The 21,054-nt window shown below is 37.7% G+C and overlaps 1 protein-coding gene across 4 annotated transcripts in view; it reads left to right on the top strand.

Moving 5' to 3' along the window:
* Positions 1 to 203: 203 nt before the first annotated feature.
* Positions 204 to 21,054, top strand: part of LOC107855931 (tRNA (guanine-N(7)-)-methyltransferase) — a 36,455-nt gene continuing 15,604 nt past the window's right edge. For 3 of the 4 annotated variants that reach the window (XM_047399858.1, XM_047399861.1, XM_016700934.2), the window contains exons 1-7: positions 204 to 496; positions 12,984 to 13,040; positions 13,181 to 13,256; positions 16,427 to 16,506; positions 16,644 to 16,693; positions 16,769 to 16,853; positions 16,973 to 17,071. In XM_047399858.1, the coding sequence (XP_047255814.1) occupies positions 242 to 496; positions 12,984 to 13,040; positions 13,181 to 13,256; positions 16,427 to 16,506; positions 16,644 to 16,693; positions 16,769 to 16,853; positions 16,973 to 17,071 (702 nt within the window). In that variant the 5' untranslated portion in view covers positions 204 to 241. Of the gene's footprint in view, positions 497 to 9,396; positions 12,954 to 12,983; positions 13,041 to 13,180; positions 13,257 to 16,426; positions 16,507 to 16,643; positions 16,694 to 16,768; positions 16,854 to 16,972; positions 17,072 to 21,054 lie in introns of those variants that run through there. The other variant, XM_047399854.1, reaches the window with a different exon arrangement.

Here is a 21,054-nt window from a genome sequence, read left to right as displayed (position 1 = left end):
AAAAGTTGACCTTGTAATATCTTTTCAAAAGTTAATTGGTTGTCAAATCATAAGGGTAAATTTGAAAAAAAATTCAACGATTCACTTATTTTTGAAACATTAATAAATACCTCAATAATTCACTTATTCTGAAACGGAGGGAGTAGTATTTATTTATTTTTTTATTCTTGATATATATATATATATATCCCTCCATGCTTAAATAGAGGGAAAATAGTGTTTTTATAGGGGGGCAGTAGCCATGGCTTACTCCTCGTACTCAAGCATACCCAAAAAACCATTAAGCTCAATCCTCATTCCCTCGCCCAAAATAATCTTCAACAAACACCTCCCTTTTGTAACTCCATCAATTTTCCCCTATCTTGGAAGCTATTGCACTTGGTCAGTGTCGCGTGTTTCACCTTGTGTAGCTGAGACGGATGAACACCATCACGCAAGTCCTGGACTTGTTGCTAAAGAATATTCTGACCTTAATCTTCCTGAAAAATTCTCTGAGGTACCACTGATTTATTAAATTTATCTTTTTTCTTTTTACTTTACTTAAATTCCAATGTACTACTATCATTTTTTCAGCAGTATTGTAAGTTTTCCTGTATGATTGCCAAATAATTTTTCCAAATACTGGGTCAAATTCAGCTATTATGAATTCATTTTAGGTATAGTTTGTATATACGGACAATATAAGGATTTTTTACTTTTAACCTAGGTTACTGTTAAGCTAATAGAAACAGAGAAACACCAAGCTTGGATACACCTCTCATGGTGAATCCCATACACGCGCCATTGCTGCAGTTGAAGGAGTAGAGAGAGAAAATATGCATCTCAATTTATGAAAGTTGATCAAAATCAAAGGGAATACAATGAATATAAAGCTAGAGCTGAAGGTAATCCTAACCGGCTGTCAGCTGTACTCCACTAACTCTAATTCTAACTAACTAGAGCTGTTAACTACCAAAACAGAGAAACAGACGCGATAATTAATTTCCTAACCAACTAAATATCAATACCCTCCCTCAAGTTGGGGGTGCATTAAGCACAACCAACTTGTTCAAAGCAGAAGAAGAATGCTCAACCCTTGGGAGGGCCTTAGTCAAAATGTCAGCTAGCTGATTTCCAGTGGCAATGTGATGCACGGAAATGAGACCATCTTGCAACTTGGGTCGAACAAAGTGACGATCCACTTCAATATGTTTGGTCCTTCCGTGAAAAACAGGATTTCTAGCTCTATGCAGGGTAGATTGGCTGTCACAGGAGATGGGAATAGGCCCTGAGGATGGAACGGTGAGTTCTTCAAACAACTTGTGCTGTCAAACTAGCTCCCCAATTACTTTTCTCAATGACATGTATTCAGATGAGAGAGGGAAATGGTTTCTTGCTTCTTTGACTTCCAGCTAATAGGGCTCTCCCTTGCACCCAAGGGTGTGGCCTAGTGGTTCAATGAAGTTGGGATGAGCACCATGAGGTCTCAGGTTCAATTCCTAGCCGAGACAAATACTAGGTGTTTTCTTCCCATCTGTTCTAACCTTGGTGGATAGAGTTACCACCTGTTGCTGGTGGGAGGTGACAGGTATCACGTGGATTTAGTTGAGGCGCGCGCAAGTTGGCCCGGACACCACAGTTATAAAAAAAAAAAAAATAAGGCTCTCCCCTAATAGGACAATGTATCCTATGACTGATCTTCTAGAATCAGGGCAAGCTGCCAGTCTGAATCACAGTAAGCTCTAATGGTATAGTCTGCAGTGTTAGAAAAGAAAATCTCAGGAGTAGGGTCTCCCTTCAAGTATCTTAGCATGTGGAAAGCAGCCTGCACGTGGGGTTCTCTGGGATCCTGCATAAATTGACTCAGATGTTGAACTCCATAGGCAATGTCCATCCTTGTGGTTGTGAGAAAGTTCAGTTTTCCCACAAGTTTTCTATAGTAAGTGGGGTCAGACAAGGGAACTCCTTCCTTAGCATTAAGCTTGATGTTTGGATCCAGTGGAGAACTTAAGCTAGTATACTGGTGGCAATCAAACTCCTTCAGGAGATCCAGTGTGAACTTTTTTTGAGAAATGAGAAGACCATCATCCTTATAAAGGATTTTCAGGCCAAGGAAATCGTGTAGCTGTCCCAAGTCTTTGATCTTGAACTGTTGATGACGGAAGGCTTTGAGATTGATGATCTCTTCATGATCTGTACCGGTTAGAAGAATATCATCTACATAAAACTGCCATAAAGACAAATTAATTATCTCTTTTCTATAGAACAGAGAATAATCATGTAAGGAGTGAGTATAACCCCTAGAATTCAATATGTCTGTAAGTTTAGCACACCACTGCCTATTTGCTTGTTTTAAATCATAGAGAGACTTATTTAGCCTGCAAAATAGATTCAAAATAGTGATGAATCTGATATGTCAACCAGGTGGAATTGTCATGTAAACTTCTTATGTAAGTCACCATGAAGAAAAACATTGTTAACATTCAGTGGATATACTTCCCATTTCTTCTTCAAGCAGTAGCAAGAAGTGCCCCGACAAATGTTACCTTGACAACTGGAGAAAAGTTTTCAGTGTAATCTATCCCCGCATGTTGAGTGTATCCCTTCACAACCAATCTAGCCTTGAACCTCTCCACACTTCCGTCAGCTTTGTGCTTGATTTATGTGCCCATCTACATCCAATAGCTTTCTTTCCAAATGGTATGGAATATAAACTAAGTTTGATTGTCATACAAAGCTTGAAGTTCTTGTATCATAACTGTCTGCCAAGTAGGATGCATAGCTGCCTCTTCATTTGAAGATGACTCATTATCAAGTGAAACATTCATAACAAGTTGACTAGTAGAATCCAATATAGCAGGAGTAATGAGGTGTTTTGGGGAAAAAGAGGCACACAAAGATGAGGAAACAATCGGTTGTTGTGGCTGTTGTTGATTAGAGAGAGTTTGTGTGAGTTGAGGTAGTGTGCAGATGTAATCATCTAAATATGATAGTATCTTATTCCCCCTACAGGACATCCTAGGTATAAACCTACACGTGGAGGTGCAGAAACATGAGATGGAGATGGACTTGGTGTGGTAGTTGAATTAAGTGGCCATGAAGAATCTGATCCACTTGTAGCACCCCAAACTACCTTGTACAAAATCTGGAGGAGTAAAAACAGGAGGGACAACAGAAGAAGAATTGGGCTCATCATAAAAATAAGAAGGGATGGGCACAGGAGCAGAACTATACTTATCAGTAGAAGCAAAGGGAAAAATAGTCTCATAAAAACATACATATTTGGAGACAACAATTTTTCTTGTAGCTAGATTTAAGACTTTCTATTCTCTTATTATTCGAAATGGATATCCAACAAAAACATGAGGGGTTGTTTTGGGGTCAAATTTGGTTCTGTGGTATTTAGGTGTAAGAGGATAACATAAACATCCAAAACTTCTTAGAGAAGAGTATGATGGTTTATGGTTTCTGGTTAGACAGAGTATTAAAAGGGCATTTGTTGTTGAAAAGAGTTGATGGCAGTCTGTTAATGAGGAGGGTTGCAGCAAGTACACACGCACCCCAATATCTTAAGGCTGCGTGCAATACACCCCTGTGGTGGGGCCCTTCCCCGGATCCTGAGCATAGCGGGAGCTTTAGTGCACTGGTTGGATTGGAAAAGAAGTGTCTTGGCTATTTCAAGCAAATACTTGTGCTTTCTTTCCACGACACCATTTTGTTGTGATGTGGATGGGCAATTTTTATGATGGATGATACCTTTGGAAACAAAAAAAGAGGTGACTTTTCTGTTTGTAAATTCCAGACAATTGTCTGATCTAACAATCTTTATAGTGGTTTTAAACTTGTTTTCGATCATGGAAACAAAAGCTTTTATAGTTGATAGAGCATTGCTCTTGCAACTCAATAGTTGAGCCCAAGTACATCTACTGCGATCATCCACTATTTTAAGGAAATATTTGTTACCATCATGAGTGGGAACATTATAGGGGCCCCACAAATCAACATGGATTAAGTCAAAAATTACATTGGAAGTCTTGGTTTTGGAAGGGAATGGCAATCTAGTTTGTCTAGCCATAGTACATATAGGACAAAAGAAAAAGTTTGTTTGGTTGAAAAAGTTACTGGAATAGAGGATATTTTCTTCATTTTTATAAAAGGTACATGTCCCAACCCACTACAATAGATCAGTAGTGTTCTTATGAGACAAACTTGAATTCACGTCAACATCACTATCTTTATTACTGCAAGAAGAACTCTTTACATAGGGGCAACAGGAATGGGAATGACATTTACAAGAAGCAATGTTTTGCAGCATTATTAGGTGGAAAAGAGATACCGGAAGAAAAACAAATAGAGGAACTCTGAGAGAGTGTTGCTCTTTTGGAAACAATCTGAGCAGAGGAGTATAACCCATCATGGACTTATGATGGGCGTTACTAATCCCCTGAGGCCTCTTCAGAGAAGGGGCCTGCAGCAGACAAGAAACATCAGAGAATGAAACAATGAATTTAAGATGCACCACTAAGGAACTAATTGAAACAAGATTGTATTTAGAAGAAGGCACAAACTAGACTTTATACAAGGTAACCTTGGAACCAAGTTTCACATCTTCAATTTTGAGTCACTTTAACTCTATAGACATTAGGTAATCTAACCAACAGAGGATACGACAAGTGTGATATGTTTGAAAGGTTGGTTTTGTCAAAAGTCATATGGTGCGTGGCTCCTGAATCTAAAATCCACAAGTCAAATTTTGCTTTGAAACATTCACATGATAATTTGTTAAAATCAATAAAAGAGTTACAAGCTACAATACCTGCAAAGTTCACAGCTCCACCAGTGTTGTTGCCAAGGTTTTCATCAGTAGTGTTGGTCATCTGAAACTGCCTCAGCAGATTAGCTATTTTTCCATAGTTTTCTTTAGATAGACCAAGGCTTCGAGTATCTCTATGTGGAACACTGTCTGCCTTATCTTTTGCAATATTCACAAAACAGCCTAGAATAATTGGTGCCAAGGAACTGATTACTATTGGAAGTAAAGTTTGTCTTGAATTGTTGTCTTCCCTTTGATGTGCTGGCATTCATTGCACTGGATTCCCCATGAGGTTGCTGGTGTGGCTTGATTTCTCTGTGTCTCTCTTCCTGCACAAGTAAGGTAAAAGCCTGTCCCATAGTAGGTAGGGTGTTCATCATCAGAATACTACCCCCCACCCCCTGATTACAGTGTATTGCTCTCATTCAATCCCATGAGGAATTGGATGAGTCGTCTGTCTTGCTCCTCCTTATGCAGAGATTCCTTGGATCCACAGATGCACTAACAACTGCACGGATTATTAAAAATCAGATTGTTCAACTCTTCCCAAAGCTTCTTCGTTCTGGTGTGCGTTCCAGTTACATGAAGTGCACCTTGACTCAAATTACTTATCTCCTTTTGGATTTGGTAGAGTTTAGCCCCATTTGTTTGATCATACATATCAGCCAATTCTGACCACAGCTCCAGGGAATCAAATACACGTTCAATACTGTCTGCAATTTCCTTGGACAAGGAATGCAATATCCACAATATGACCATATCATCACACCTTTCCTAGTTGATGACACAAAGGAGACTTCGAATGAGGCTTTTTACATTCATCATTAATTAAGCTTAGTTTATTTTTTTTTAACAGAAAGAGCTATCAAAAAATGCCTTGTTTCCACGATCTATAACTAGTTCCATCAAACACGATCGGAACAAGAGATGTACCAGCTCCATCAGAAGGATGGATGTAAAGAGGATTACTTACGTCAATTGTAGCTTCACTACTGCTTCCAGCAGTACCAGACCTAACACTTTGTTCACCTATTTCCACCATTGGTGATGAGACGTAAATTGTAGAGAAACTCAATATATCGAGAATCGAACAGTGAATAGACAAACTACGGTGCCAAATTGCATAGAAATACAAAATATATCGAGAATCGAACAGTGAATTTACAAGCTACGATGTCAACAACAACAAACCCAGTGTATTCTCACAAAATGAGGTCTGGGGAGTGTATTCTCACAAAATGAGGTCTGGGGAGGGTAGAGTGTACACAGTCCATACCGCTACCTCAGATGAAGTAGAGAGGTTGTTTTAGATAGACCCCCGACGGCTCAGGACAGATAACAAATATAACAAAATATAAAGGTAAACAATAAACAAGGGGTGGCACACTGCTAGATAATTAAAAAAACAAGACACCCGCAAAGTAATATTATATTATTGCCATACGAAATCATAAACATCACCAAAATACCATGAACAAGAGGCTACCAAACACTACAAGCACCAATACAACCCGAGCACTCTTCTCTACTATCACGAACTTACTCCTACCTACTAGCCCTCTACCCTAATCCGCGCCCTCCACACCTTCCTATCAAGGGTCAGGTCTTCTGTAAGCTGTAACTGTCCCATGTTCTGCCTAATCACCTCCCTCCAATATTTCTTCGGCCTACCTCTATCCCACCTAAAACTATCCATAGTCGGCCGCTCACACCTCCGAACTGGAGCATCCGCGTCCCTCCTCATCACATACCCGAACTAACGCAACCTCTCTTCTCGCATCTTGTCTTCTACTGAAGCCACACCCACCTTGTCCCAAATAATCTCATTTCTCACTTTATCTCTCCAGGTAAGTCCACACACCCACCATAACGTCCTCATCTCCGCCACCTTTAACTTTTGAATGTGGAAATTCTTAACCGGCTCGGACTGTCAATCTGTAGAACTACCTTTAAGCTTTGGAGACACTTATCACACAAGACTACCGAGGTGAGCCGTCATTTCAACCATGCTCGCACCAATACGGTGTGAGATATCCTCATCAATCTCACCATTCCCCTGAATCGTAGACCCAAGATACTTGAAACTCTTCCTCTTCTGAATGGCCTGAGAATCCAACTCCACGATCACGTCATCCTCATGAGGTAAATTAGTAAACTTACGTTCTAAGTATTTCGTTTTGGTCCTGCTTAACCTAAAACCTTTAGACTCAAGGGTCTGTCTTCAAACTTCCAACTTATCATTAACTCCACCCCGAGTCTCGTCAATCAGTACAACATCATCAACAAATAACATACACCAAGACACCTCTCCTTGAATGCGCCGCGTCAAAACATCTATCACTAAGGCAAATAAAAACGGACTAAGAGTTGATTCCTGGTGGAAACCTGTCAAAACAGGAAAGAAAGTTGAGAGAGCAATTGATGAAATAGAAAATATCACCTTGCATGCGATATTCAAGCACGAAATAAAGGATAACACAGCTTGGCGAAATCGAAGAAATTGAGAACTACAAGTATGAAGGAACTTCCCTAAGCTCTGATACCATGTTAATCTATAGAAACAGAGAAACACTAAGCTCGGATACACCTCTCATGGTGAATCACATACATGCGCCATTGATGCAGTTGGAGTAGAGAAATCGAAAAAAGTAGAGAGAAAATATGCATCTTGTTAGAATATGAATAGGAATAGCATATTGAATTCTACTTAGAAAGGGATTGTAATGTAATGTCCTATTAGGAATAGGATTGGAATGTAGTGTTTATAAATAGAGTCTCAATGTAATAATTTAGATACAACAATTCAATAATATTTTCTCTCATATTTTTCACATGGTATCAGAGCAGGTTTTGTGAGAATTTCTGGGAAGAAAACTCAGTAAGACAGCCCGGTACTTCAATTTCCGGCGACTGTCAAGTCCAATTTGAGCCCTCGTCTATTTTTTAAGTGTTGTGTGCAAAAACCAACACCACCACGAGGTGAGAAACACCCAGGCGAGGAAACCCCAGTGCTCAAATCTCATCTTCGGCGATCCACGTGCCGCCAGAACTTTCAGATCTGCGCCTCACGCCCCGGCGCTTGCGGTTTATTCCGGCCAAGTTTTTTTTTTCCAGCTAGGTCGCCACTTCATTACAAGGCTGTACCAATTGTTTTTTCTTGATTCTGACAAGTCTATGAAGATTTCGATCACCGGATTCTAAATTTCGACGACTTTTCCGACAGTTTCTTTTTTTAGTAGCTTCGCTTATTCATTCCGAGGCTGCTCATATGATTATTTTTTGATTCCGAGCAACTTCCGAACATTAGATCTTATATCCGGGGACTTTCCTTTTTTCCGGGCCAAATTCCAACAGTATTTCTTTTTCATGATTAAATCTGAATCTTAATGAGGAGATCAAAAACTCAGATGTCAGAGCTTATGAAGAATCAACGAAGGGAAGGTCGATTTGGAAGATCTCGACCTAGGTGTAGTTATTGTAAAAGGTTTGAACATACTCGTGGCATATGCTATTCTCGACCTAAGTGTAGTTATTGTAAAAGGCTTGGACATACTCGTGAAATATGCTATTCTTTGCATGGTCGACCATCCAAAAATGCTCATATTGCTCAGTCTAACACCACAGGTGATCAACGTATATATTTATCTGACAAGGAATATAATGAGTATCTTCAGTATCAAGCAAGCAAGCATGTATTTCTACCAATAGCCTCAACTGCAAAATCTCCTGCCTTTGGATCATGGGTTGTGGACTCAGGTGCTTCTGACCATATTTCTGGTGACAAATCACTTCCATCTGATATTGTTTATTCTAGGGGTGTGCAAAAACCGAACTGATAAAAATGTTATTGGTTTATTGTTATTGAGTTATTGGGTTACGGTTTTTTAATAGTTTTATAAAATAAATTTATTAGGTTATTGGTTCGGTTTGATTTTTTCTTATTGGGTTATTGGGTAAACCGATAACCCAATAATATATATATATATATATATATATATATATATATATATATTCCTTATTATATATTTCTCTTTAATTTATACAAATTAACAAACCTAGTATTTCAATTATATAAACTCTTAATTTCTCCTAACAACATTTAGTTCAAAATTAAAGATTCTTATAAATTAAAACACATCATGTAGGATTTTTTATTGTAATTAAGATTCGTTTTTTTTCTTCGTATTACTTACTACTATTTTTATTTTATGGGTATTTTCTTATCGGTTAAACCGAAAATTGAACTGTTAAGGACTTAAAATCGATAAATCGGTAACCGATAAAAAATATCTTATTGGTTTGGTTATTGGTTTAGCATATTTAAAAATCAAAAATGTATAAACCGAACCGATAGTATGTAAAACCGAACCGAATCGACCGATGCACACCCCTAGTTTATTCACAATCTCTTTCTGCTATTACTTTAGCTAATGAAATTCGAACAGAGCCAAACGGAGTTAGACAAGCCAAACCCTTATTTTCTGTCACTCTAGACTCTGTTCTTTACGTCCTTGGTTTGTCCTTTTAATCTTGCATCTGTTAGTCGTTTGACACGTGCCCTTAATTGTAGTATAACTTTTTTTGATGATTCTTTTCTAATGCAGGACCGCAAAATGGGACAGACAATTAGCATAGGACATGAATCACAGGGCCTTTACCATCTTACCTCTTCAAATTCCTTCGCAGCATGCTCCACTACAGCTCTTCCCGACCTTATTCACAAACGTTTGGGACATCCTAGTCTATCCAAGCTACAAAAGATGGTGCCTAGTTTGTCTAGTCTATCCACATTAGATTGTGAGTCGTGTCAACTTGAGAAACACAGCCGTGCTACTTTTTCACGTAGTATTGAGAGTCGCTCAAGGTCTATTTTCTCATTAGTTCATTTCGATATTTGGGGTCCTAGTAGAGTTAGTTCACCCTTGGGATTTCGTTACTTTGTTACTTTCATCGATGATTTTTCAAAATGTACTTGGGTTTACTTAATGAAAGATCGTTCCGAGTTATTCTCTATATTCAAAAGTTTTTGTGCTGAAATACAAAATCAATTTGGTGTTTCTATTCGTGCTTTTCGTAGTGATAATGCCTTAGAATACTTATGCTCCCTGTTTCAGGAGTTCATGACCCATCAAGGAATGATTCACCAAACATCATGTCCATACACTCCTCAACAAAACGGTATAGCAGAAAGGAAAAATAGACATCTCATTGAGACTGCTCGCACTCTTCTCATTGAATCCCATGTTTCACTGCATTTTTGGGGCGATGCGGTCCTCGCATTTTGCTATCTCATTAACAGAATTCCATCATCTTTGATCCAGAATAAGGTTCTGCATTCCATACTATTTCCTCAATCACATCTCTACTTTATCCCCCCTCGTGTTTTTAGGAGCACATGTTTTGTTCATAACTTAGCCCCGGGAAAAGATAAATTAGCCCCTCGTGCTTTCAAATGTGTCTTCCTTGGTTACTCTCGAGTTCAAAAAGGGTATCGATGTTATTCACCTGATCTGGGTCGCTACCTTATGTCCGCTGATGTCACATTCTTTGAATCTCAACCTTTCTATATATCTTCTGATCATCTTAATTTCTTTGAGGTTTTACCCACACCTCCAGTCTTACCCACACTAATCTTAGAGGAATCTACGGTTACTTCTCAATCTCCAGCTACAATGCCACCACTTTTGACTTATCCCCGCCGTCCACGTCCAGTTCCAGTTCCAGATGATTCATGTCGTGCGCATGACGCTTCCCCTACCGCGGACCTGCCTCTTCCTAGTTAATCAGTTGCACTTCAAAAAGGAATAAAATCCACTCGTAATGCTAACCCACATTATACTTTCTTGAGTTATCATCATTTGTCATCACCCTATTATGCTTTTGTATCATCTTTGTCCTCTATTTCTATTCCTAAGACTACAGGTGAAGCACTTTCCCATTCAGGATGGAAACAGACTATGACTGATGAGATGTCTGCTTTACATACGAGTGGTACTTGGGAGATTGTTGAGATTGTTTCCCTTCGGTAAATCTACTATTGGTTGTCGTTGGATTTATACAGTCAAAGTTGGTCCAGATAGTCAGGTTGATCGGCTGAAGGCTCGCCTTGTTGCCAAAGGATATACACAGATATTTGGGCTTGATTATAGTGACACTTTCTCTCCCGTGGCTAACATAGCATCTGTCCGTCTTTTTCTCTCTATGATTGCTGTTCGTCATTGGCCTCTTTATCAGTTGAACATTAAGAATGTTTTTCTGCATGGTGATCTTGAGGAAGAAGTTTATATGGAGCAACCACCTGGTTTTGTTGCTCAGGGGGAGTCTAGTAGCCTTGTATGTCGATTCCGCAAGTCACTCTATAGTTTGAAACAATCTCCTTGAGCATGTTTCGGAAAGTTTAACACAGTTATTTAGGAGTTTGGCATGATTTGTAATGTAGCTGATCATTCCGTGTTTTATTGCTATTCTGAACCAAATCTGTGTATTTATTTGGTGGTTTATGTTGACGATATTGTTATCACCGGCAATGATCAAGATGGTATCACTAAGTTGAAGCAACATCTCTTTCAGCATTTCCAGACTAAAAACCTTGGCAGATTGAAATACTTTCTAGGTATTGAGGTTGCTCAGTCCAACTCAGGTATTGTTATTTCTTAACGCAAGTATGCTTTAGACATTCTTGAGAAAACAGGAATGATGGGATGTCAATCCATTGACACTCCTATGGATCCAAATGCTAAACTTCTGCCAGATCCTGAAAGGTATAGGCGGTTGGTTGGAAAGTTGAATTATCTCACAGTAACTAGACCTGCCATCTCTTTTCCTGGGAGTGTTGTAAGTCAGTTTATGCCTTCCCCTGTAATAGTTATTGGGATGCAGTTGTTCGGATTTTGTGATATATAAAGTCATCTCCAGGTAAAGGACTACTCTTCGAGGATCGAGGCTATGAGCATATCATTGGATATACAAATGCTGATTGGGCAGGATCACCCTCTGATAGATGTTCTACATCTGGATATTGTGTTTTAGTAGGAGATAATTTGGTGTTCTGGAAGAGTAAGAAACAAAGTGTGGTTGCTCGATCAAATGCCGAAGCAGAATATCGAGCAATGGCTGCAGCAACTTGCGAGTTGGTTTGGATCAAGCAATTGCTGAGAGAATTAAAATTTGGAGAAACTGGTAAGATGGAACTTGTATGTGGTAATCAGGCAGCCTTTCATATTGCATCTAATCCAGTGTTCCATGAGAGGACCAAACACATAGAGATTGATTGTCACTTTGTCAGAGAAAAGATACTCTCGGGAGATATTGTTACAAAATTTGTGAAGTCGAGTGATCAACTTGCAGATATCTTCACCAAGTCACTCACCAGTCCTCGTATTAATTACATTTGTAACAAGCTTGGTACATATGACTTGTATGCACCAGCTTGAGGGGGGAGTGTTAGAATATGAATAGGAATATCATATTGAATTCTACTTAGAAAGGGATTGTAATGTAGTGTCCTATTAGGAATAGGATTGGAATATAGTGTCTATAAATAGGGTCTCAATGTAATAATTTAGACAACAATTCAATAATATTTTCTCTCATATTTTTCACACATCTCAATTATGAAAGTTGATCAAAATGAAAGCAAATACAATCAATATAAAGCTACAGCTGAAGCTGATCCTAACCGACTGACATCTGTACTTCACCAACTCTAATTCTAACTAACTAGAGCTGTTAACTACCAAAACAGAGAAACAGACAAGATAATTAATTTCCTAACTAACTAAATATCCATAGATACCATGTCAGTTATCATTTTTAACATGTTACTAATTGATGCTTGTCGTAGAAATTTATTTGTAATTACATTATAATTGACCTGATTGTGTAAACATATTTTATAAAGTGGGTGTGTGAAACATAAACTCTTCATTATTTGTACTCCCGTCACATAATTTTTTCCTAAAGTTCTGTTAAATTGAGCTGGCTGTTGTCATTTTTTTGATACCATTGTCACATAATTACTGCCAAAAGGTGGTTAAGTTGAGCACTTGACGAAGTCATTTATTTGGATCAAATTTCATAATTTAATGACAAGAAGGTAAAAATGTTGGTTTGACAAAATTGTATACCTAAATAATATTTGTTGCAATATGTGTGTATTCTTAATACTTACTTACATCGCATGATGTAATAGGATGTTGGCAATCTTCGAATAAGGCAGCATGTCAATCCTCTGCGACGCGTTCTCATGGTACAAGCTGTGGCTCTTATATTATTCTAGCTATAATTTTTGAAACTCTACTTTAGAAAAAAAAATCCGGATGGAATAGATCATAAAGTTTCAACTCAAATGATTTCTTTTTGTTTTGTTGTATAATTTATCATGAGAAGATTCCTGCAGAAGCACCAGACTGGAAGGAGGTGTTCGAGGATGCAACATTGCCTCTGATGGTGGATATTGGGAGTGGTAGGAACTTGTTTTCCTTTTGATTTCTGACCGTTCTACTTCTACTTATTGTATATTTGTTTAGTTTACATGTTTTCTGATTAAGATCTAGTAGTTTATTATGGCCCAACAGTTATCTGTGGCAAACATGCTTCAAACTGCATGAAAGTAGTTGGTTGTACAAATAGAATAGCAGTTTGTGTCTAAATTTTAAGAGGTCTTTAAGTGTGGGGTATTACAATATATAATCACAGTATGAAACTTAGCACAGTTCATTCTTCATTTGGTTGCTGTCTTATTTCCTGCATAAATTATAGCACCAAAAATTATATGTTAAGCTTTGAATTCTTTGTACTCCAGACATGAAATCAACATTTGGCGCCTAAAATTACTTGATTTCTGGGATATATTATGTATACCTTTTCTGTTGTGCATCTGATGACAACTGACAAGTAATGTCTGTTGTAGCTTTTAAGATCATTGAAGAGTTGTTCATTGGTAAAATAATAAGAAAATAAAAAAATTCATAATTATTAAGAATATTTATATGAAATAATAGAAATCTTCAATTCAGAAAAATTTATATCGAATGTAAGTTTTCAAGATGACCAATAAGTGATGTATGGTGTCTGTAGTGTTCGAGATGACATTCCCTCTTATCCTTAGTGACCATTCCCAACAAAGTAGTTAAGCAATTAGACAACCTGAGCAGGAACTTTCTGTGGAGAGTAACAGTGATAAGAGAGGAAGTATCTAATCAAATGGAGACTTTAATGAGAAATGACACAGGGAGGACTGGGGCTAAGGGAACTGCCTATGTACAATAGATGTATTATGGAGATTTGAGTAAAGACGGAGAGAAGCTATGCAAAGAAGTAACCGAAGGCAGATATAGGGGAGAGAAGATGGCACTAAAGGTTGGAAATGAAAGGAAGGTTACATAATGGCAGGATATATGAATTGATAACACCCCATTAAAGAAAAATAATGTGAGATATATTCAGGGGGAGGTGACTTGGTAGGTGACTTGGTGTATGTTATTTGCTGATGATGTGGTACTGGTTGACGAGACTCGGGGAAGGGTTAATGATAAGTTGGAGATTTGGAGATAGACCCTTGAGTCTAAAGGATGTCGATTGAGCAGGACCAAGACGGAGTACTTGGAGTGTAAGTTTAGTGATGTGTCGCATGAGGCTGACGTGGTTGACGAGGATGTCACGCATCGTATTGGGGCAGGGTGGTTGAAATGGAGGCTCGCTTCAGGAGTTTTATGTGATAAGAAGGTGCCCCGAAGCTTAAAGGTAAGTTCTACGGAGTGGCAATCGGACCGGCTATGTTGTATGGAGCGGTGTGTTGGCCATTTAAGAACTCCCACATCCAAAAGTTGAAGATGACGGAGATGAGGATGTTACGATGGATGTGTGGCCATACTAGGAAAGATAGGGTGATGAATGAGATTATTCGGGAGAAGGTGGGAGTGGATTCGGTGGAAGACAAGATGCGAGAAGTAAGGTTACGTTGGTTCGGGCACGTGATGAGAAGGGGCTCTGATGCTCCACCGTGGAGGTGTGAGACATTGACTATGGATGGTTTTAGGCAGGGTAGAGGTATACCGAAGAAATATTGGAGGGAAGTGATTAGGCATAATATGGAGCAGTTACAGCTTACGGAGGACATGACCCTTGATAGGAAGGTGTGGAGGACGCGGATTAGGGTAGAGGGTTAGGAGATGGGAGTGCGTCAGTAACAATATGGGAGCGTTCTTTATTTGTGTCGGAAGTTTTCTTGCCCGTGGTGTTATCTTGTGGCTAGCAGTGATAGTTTATTTTGCATATAGTACTAGTTTATATGCATTGATGTTTTGTGTTTGTTATGCTATTATTGGTCCTAAGCCAGGAGTCTATTGGAAACCACCTCTCTACTTCACCTGAGGTGGTGGTATGGTCTACATACACTCTATCCTCCCCAGACCCCACTATGTTGGGAATACACTGGGTATGTTGCTGCTGTTGTTGTTGTACTACAAGAATGAGCATCCAGGTAAATACATAGACTACCTGATTGTTAGAGCTGCCCAAGGGTTACAAGTAAAACCATCCAGTATGCAATGGATTAGTAAAGAATGATGGCTTATCCTCTGTGGAATCAGCTTATTAGTTCATGACAAAAGTAGGTACAGAAGGATGCAGACACTGGTCATAGAGGATGATGTGGAGAACCCAAAACCAAAGCTCCTATTGAGGTGCCATACTTTGGACGGGCTTTTTCACTTGAAGCATGCTTGACACAAGAACTTGCAGTGGAAAAAGGGACTCAAATTATGTAGCAAATGTTTCTTATGTGAAGGAAAAAAAGGATCTGTCAGATTCTTTTTTTTTTTTTTTTAAAGGGTGTCAGATATCTTATTCATCCGATTTCCTTTGTAAAAAAATATCTTTATCTGATATGTAGTAATGAAGGGTGAAAGTAACACCGATATTCTTTGTAACAGCTTAATGTCTTTACTGGTTAAACTTTTGGAATAGGGTGACTTTTGTAAATGATGTTAATGGCATTCTGAACGTCTTAAGAGTCCCTGTATATGTAAAGGGATTCAGTCCAATGTTTCTTAGACAATAGTAGGACTTGCTTGGTGCCACATATTATTAAAGTTCTTGTTTTTTCTTAAGTCAAAATTTGCACTTTTCCCTATACATGCATACAAGTCTAGCCGGAATAAAGGAAGTCTTCACAAAACCAAACCTAATGTAGGTGTAACCACAGCAATGAAGCATTAATTCCCTCTGGTTGGTATCGACTATATGGATCGTTACTTCCATTTTATTATGTTCTTAGCCAAAATCTACAGTTATTCGATTTTAGGCTTTTTTAGACATTTCACCCTTTTATACCTTTCAATCATATTGCACCTACATACTAGTGTATCTCAAGGTCTATGTACCATCTGAAACGACCTTCACGTTATCCTTTATGTGTTCTATTTGCAGCCATCTGTCAGTTGTATCCATTTTTAATTTTGTCCAATCTCATATGGCCAGACTTCTGGATATTATAGATCCAGCATTCACTCCCATATGATATTGTTAGGCTTTCAATTTATGTCATATGTTTTCGATTTTTTCTCTCTTGATCCTTTAGATTCCATTGCTCTATGGTCTTGTAATTTCTTATTTCTTAGAAGGAGATTGCAGGTAGTGGGAGATTTCTTATGTGGCTTGCTAAGAGAAATACTTCATCCATGAATTATCTGGGATTGGAAATTCGGCCTAAGGTATGTCAACAGACAACAACCACCTTGTCTTGTAAAAAGTTTTTTTCATTCTGTTTAGATACTAGTGTTTGTTCTATCTTGGCTTCTGAAATGCAGTATGTGGTACTTATGGTTGAAACTGTCTTTTCCTTCTGCAGTTGGTCACACGGGCTGAGTACTGGGTAAACGAGCTGGGTCTGAAAAATGTGTAAGGCTTAGAAAAGTTCTGATACTCCATTTAAGAAATGTTAATGAAAACCTGTTAATGTTTATCTAAATGCAGACATTTTATCTCTACGAATGCCATGGTTTCCTTCCAACGCGTTATATCTACATATCCTGGACCATTAATGCTAGTTTCAATCTTGGTGAGTTCCCTTTTATGCTTGAAGTATGCGAGAAAGTTTTTTCTTGTGCCAATAACCCTTTCTTGTTTGTGTGAATTTGGTAGACTTAAAGCTGAATAGTTAGTTGCTCATGTCTGCAGTGCCCAGATCCACACTTCAAGAAAAAACATCATAAAAGAAGAGTGGTGCAGAAGCCTTTGGTTGACGCCATAGTGAATAATTTAGCACATGGTGGACAGGTATCTTGCCTGGCCCTTCTAGAGTGTAGATTAGTTAACCATTCTTCTGTGTGCATGGATTACTTGCTATACTTGTTGTTGATGCTCTGTGCATTGTTTAGTTTGCCAACTCTATTTGGCTTTTTAGCGTCTCTTGGTGTATCATTAGGTAGTGCCATATTGTTTGAATTTTTTTGCGATTCAAACCTCCTTACATAGTATAACTGTTTAAACGTAACACTATTTGATCTTCTTAGGGGAAAAAAGTATGTGATCTGGGATGTCTTAGAATGTGCCAACAACTATTTTGCATCTTTTACTGGGCATAGGTGACATTTGATGATTGATCCTACTTATTTCTATCTAGCACATGGGGGGGGGGGGGGGGGGGGGGGGGGTGGGGGGGGGGGGGGGGTTAAGAGAGTTTTCATGTGTGAAGCAGTTTTCTGGTTACACGTTTGTGGCTGCAGTGCTTCAATCTTCATTTCAGAAGGGAAAAAAAGGTTTTAACTAATTGTTCAAGGTGTAGAATTATCCCCAAATCTCCTATTTAGACCTCACTGTAGTTGTTTTGGCTGATGATTGTTTTATGTTAATACAATCAAAAGAAGTCGTATTAAAAAGCAAAAATGTTAATGTAAGGATGAAGTGTTGCCAAGATTTTTCCTTTCTGGTAGTGAAGTGGGTTCACCTTGATCTATTAACAGTAATAATTTGAAGCTAATTGCTACAGTGGTTCTACAAATTCTCCTCATTAAGAAAATAATAATCAAGACAGGAAAATTGAAGTAACACAATATAATACTATTATTTGATTTCGAATGTAGTAAGTGTTACAATCTCTCTGATAATCTGCTGATTCTTCAAAGTAATATGAACTTGGACTTGAACTTGATTTGGATTCAAGGGCTTGGGTAGCTTGATCTTGAATCTTCGTCTTCGGACTTCAATTTGGATAGTAATTCATCACAAACACTTGGATGATTGCCACGGATGAATATGAACAAGTTACTTGATCTTGAACAAAATCTCCTTCGTTCTTGATCTTGAACTTGATTGTTTGAAATTTATAACTTGTAGAGAAATTATGGTTTTTGATTCACGCACTCTCTTCTTGCTTCTTGTTTTTCAAAATCCTCTACCTTTTGTGGCTGACCCCTATTTATAGTTGTAGGGGTAAGGCAATTGTGTGATTTGATTGGTCGATTTGAAATTGACCAATCACATTTCTTTGGTGACAAGCTCTAATTTGATTGGCTAGAACAATTCATCTGCACACATGACATGATTTTAGTGGTCCATTTCATTTAACTTGAATTACCACATAATATTGACATATGACATGCTTTTAGTGGCTCATTTCATTTAATATGGATTGCCACCTCATGTGACGAGATATGGGCTTGGACTTTTAAGCTGGGCTAACACCCATTTGGGCCGTGGGTTAATATATATGTACTCATCATTTCAATTAAATTAGCGCAATCTATTTGAGATTAGATGATTAATCTAATCATATTAGTCAATATTATTCGAACTATTTTCTTGAATTTAATATAGTCCAAATAAATATTTGAATTTAAATTTAATAAAATTTCAATACTCACAAATGCCCCCTACTTCAAGACTTGTCAAGTCTGAACTTTTCTAAAGGTCGACTGACTAGACTTGAAGTACAATTAAGACAACAATATAATTTTTCGTTGTCTTGTACGTAGCAAATGTTTGTTTTGATGGCTCCTAACTCGGCTCTTGTAGTCACGAGATCCCACAAGGACATTTTCTTTTCCTCCGTGTCCGATCAAAGTATGTCACATAAAATGAGACGGAGGGAGTAAATATATGTCCATGTTGAAAATTTCCACGTGCATGAGTTTCACTAGTAGTGAAATGATGATTTGTTGCTTGTAAAGTCGGCTCACATTGTCAAGATATTATCTTTAAAGTTCTTGATGAACTTTATGAGAACTTTTAGACTTTTGATAGAAAAAGAAATATTTTTTTCTGTCGTTATCTCAAAAATATTTGATTTATCAATATTGAATTTGTGTTGTACTAGGAGACTAATATATTTCTCTTCCTCTATAAATAGCAGTCCATTGTATTGAGTTTTCAGAAAAAAAAAATCCAACTCAATTGTGGAGTACTTCACAAAAAAAAAGTTTATAGTATTATCTTGTGGCTGTATTGTTTCCTGTATTAGCTAGCAGTGTTAGTTTATTTTGCATACTGTATTAGTTTATATGCATTTATGTTTTTTGTTGGTTATACTATTATTGATCCTGAGTCGGGGGTCTATCGGAAACAACCTCTCTACTTTACCTGAGGTAGTGGTATAGTCTGTGTACACTCTACCCTCTCCAGACCCCACTATGTGGGAATACAATGGGTATGTTGTTGATTTGCTTTCATTCTTTGACTGCATACTAAAAAAAAAAATCAAAGTCGTACTTTTGCCAAAGAAATGAAATAGGCTTTACTGAAGCAGCCTTTTTTTTTGACTTTTCAATGAAAAGTTTTTTTTTTTCTAAAAAAGTAACCAAAAACAAAAAAGGGACTACTTTTGTCATTTATAATTCCGCAGCCTTTTCGTTTTGCCTTTTCTTTTGAATTTTTTTGGCTTTTTGACTTTTCAATGATTTTTTTTAAAAAAGTAACCCAAAACAAAAAGGTATTACTTTTGTTACTTCAGTAGCCTTTTTCGTTTTTTCCTTTTTTTAAAATTTTTTTTTGGCTTTCAAAAGTAGCAGTACTTTATATGTGGCATTGCTATTTAATTTATTAGCAAATAACTCCTTTAATCAATGAATTGTCTTGATTGATCATGTGTACATTCGTCAAAATTTTGTTTCCATGCTTTGAGTTTGTGATTTGCTAACGTAAGATCATTAGCCACATTATTATTTTTCTTTTTTTTTTAAGCATAAATTGACGTCACCATCTTTGATAATGAACATATACCAACATTGAAGCAATTTTCCTTTTCTCTTTTGTGCATTCTTTTGTTGTCGCCTCCTTTTCATAGGTCACCGAGAACAATATTTGTATTGTAGATGTCACAGCTTGAAAAACTTTACCATAGCACAACCTAATGATCTTATGGTGTGAAGGGATGTGCTTAATATCTTTGCTTCAACATCGTAAATTTGAGGCTTTCGAAACACAAAATATTTGAGCACAAGGCGTCTAAGTGCTGCCTTATTCGAGCCAAAGACTGTACACCATCTAAGACAAAGACTTTACATGATTTGCGAGTAAGACTTTTACACCATTTGAGCCAAAGACTCTATGTTGCCCGAGGCAAAAATTTTACACAGTCTGAGCCAAAATGTTGCCTTGTCTAAGCCAAAGACTTTACACTGTTTAAGGCAGAGACTTTACATAGTCCGCGACTATGACTTTTACACTGTTTAAACCAAAAACCTTATATGAGGCAACTACTTTACACTGTCTGAGCTGAAGGCCTCACATTGTCCAAGTCAACGACTTGATTAATACTTAACTGATGTTGATCACGTTTGAATTTAGAATTCATAATTATTGAACTATTGAGTGAGTGCTAATGAAATACTCTTCTTCTTTTACACTTTGAATCATGATTTACTTTTGAGATTCAGTATCTTCTTCCTCTGAGCGCGATATCTTATAATATCAATTCACTAGGATAGCGAGATGAAGACAAAGCTACTCATTGGTACGCCATTAGCTGGACAAACTCTTGAATACCATAGTCGTCCACCTAAGACATGGGTACTTCGTTCTTCCAATACTTATACAAAAAATATTGCTAGTACTTTGCCATGCTTAGGACGGCGAATCATAAATGGAGAGAATAGGTGGGGTGACACTTTTCAGCTTAGTGGCGAGTTTCACTATATTCCTGGCTATTAGGAATGGGCTGAAGATGTTCTTAGCAGGAGTGGCCAGACTTTAAAGGATGCAACGATTTACTATGTTGTATATGGTTCACTCTTTACTTATGACCATAATACAAACATCTTACA

The sequence above is a fragment of the Capsicum annuum genome, chromosome 1, assembly GCF_002878395.1.
Source record: "Capsicum annuum cultivar UCD-10X-F1 chromosome 1, UCD10Xv1.1, whole genome shotgun sequence".
Lineage (NCBI taxonomy): Eukaryota > Viridiplantae > Streptophyta > Magnoliopsida > Solanales > Solanaceae > Capsicum > Capsicum annuum.
The sequence above is the reverse complement of the archived record's forward strand: the minus strand, read 5'-3'. Positions and strand labels throughout refer to the sequence as shown.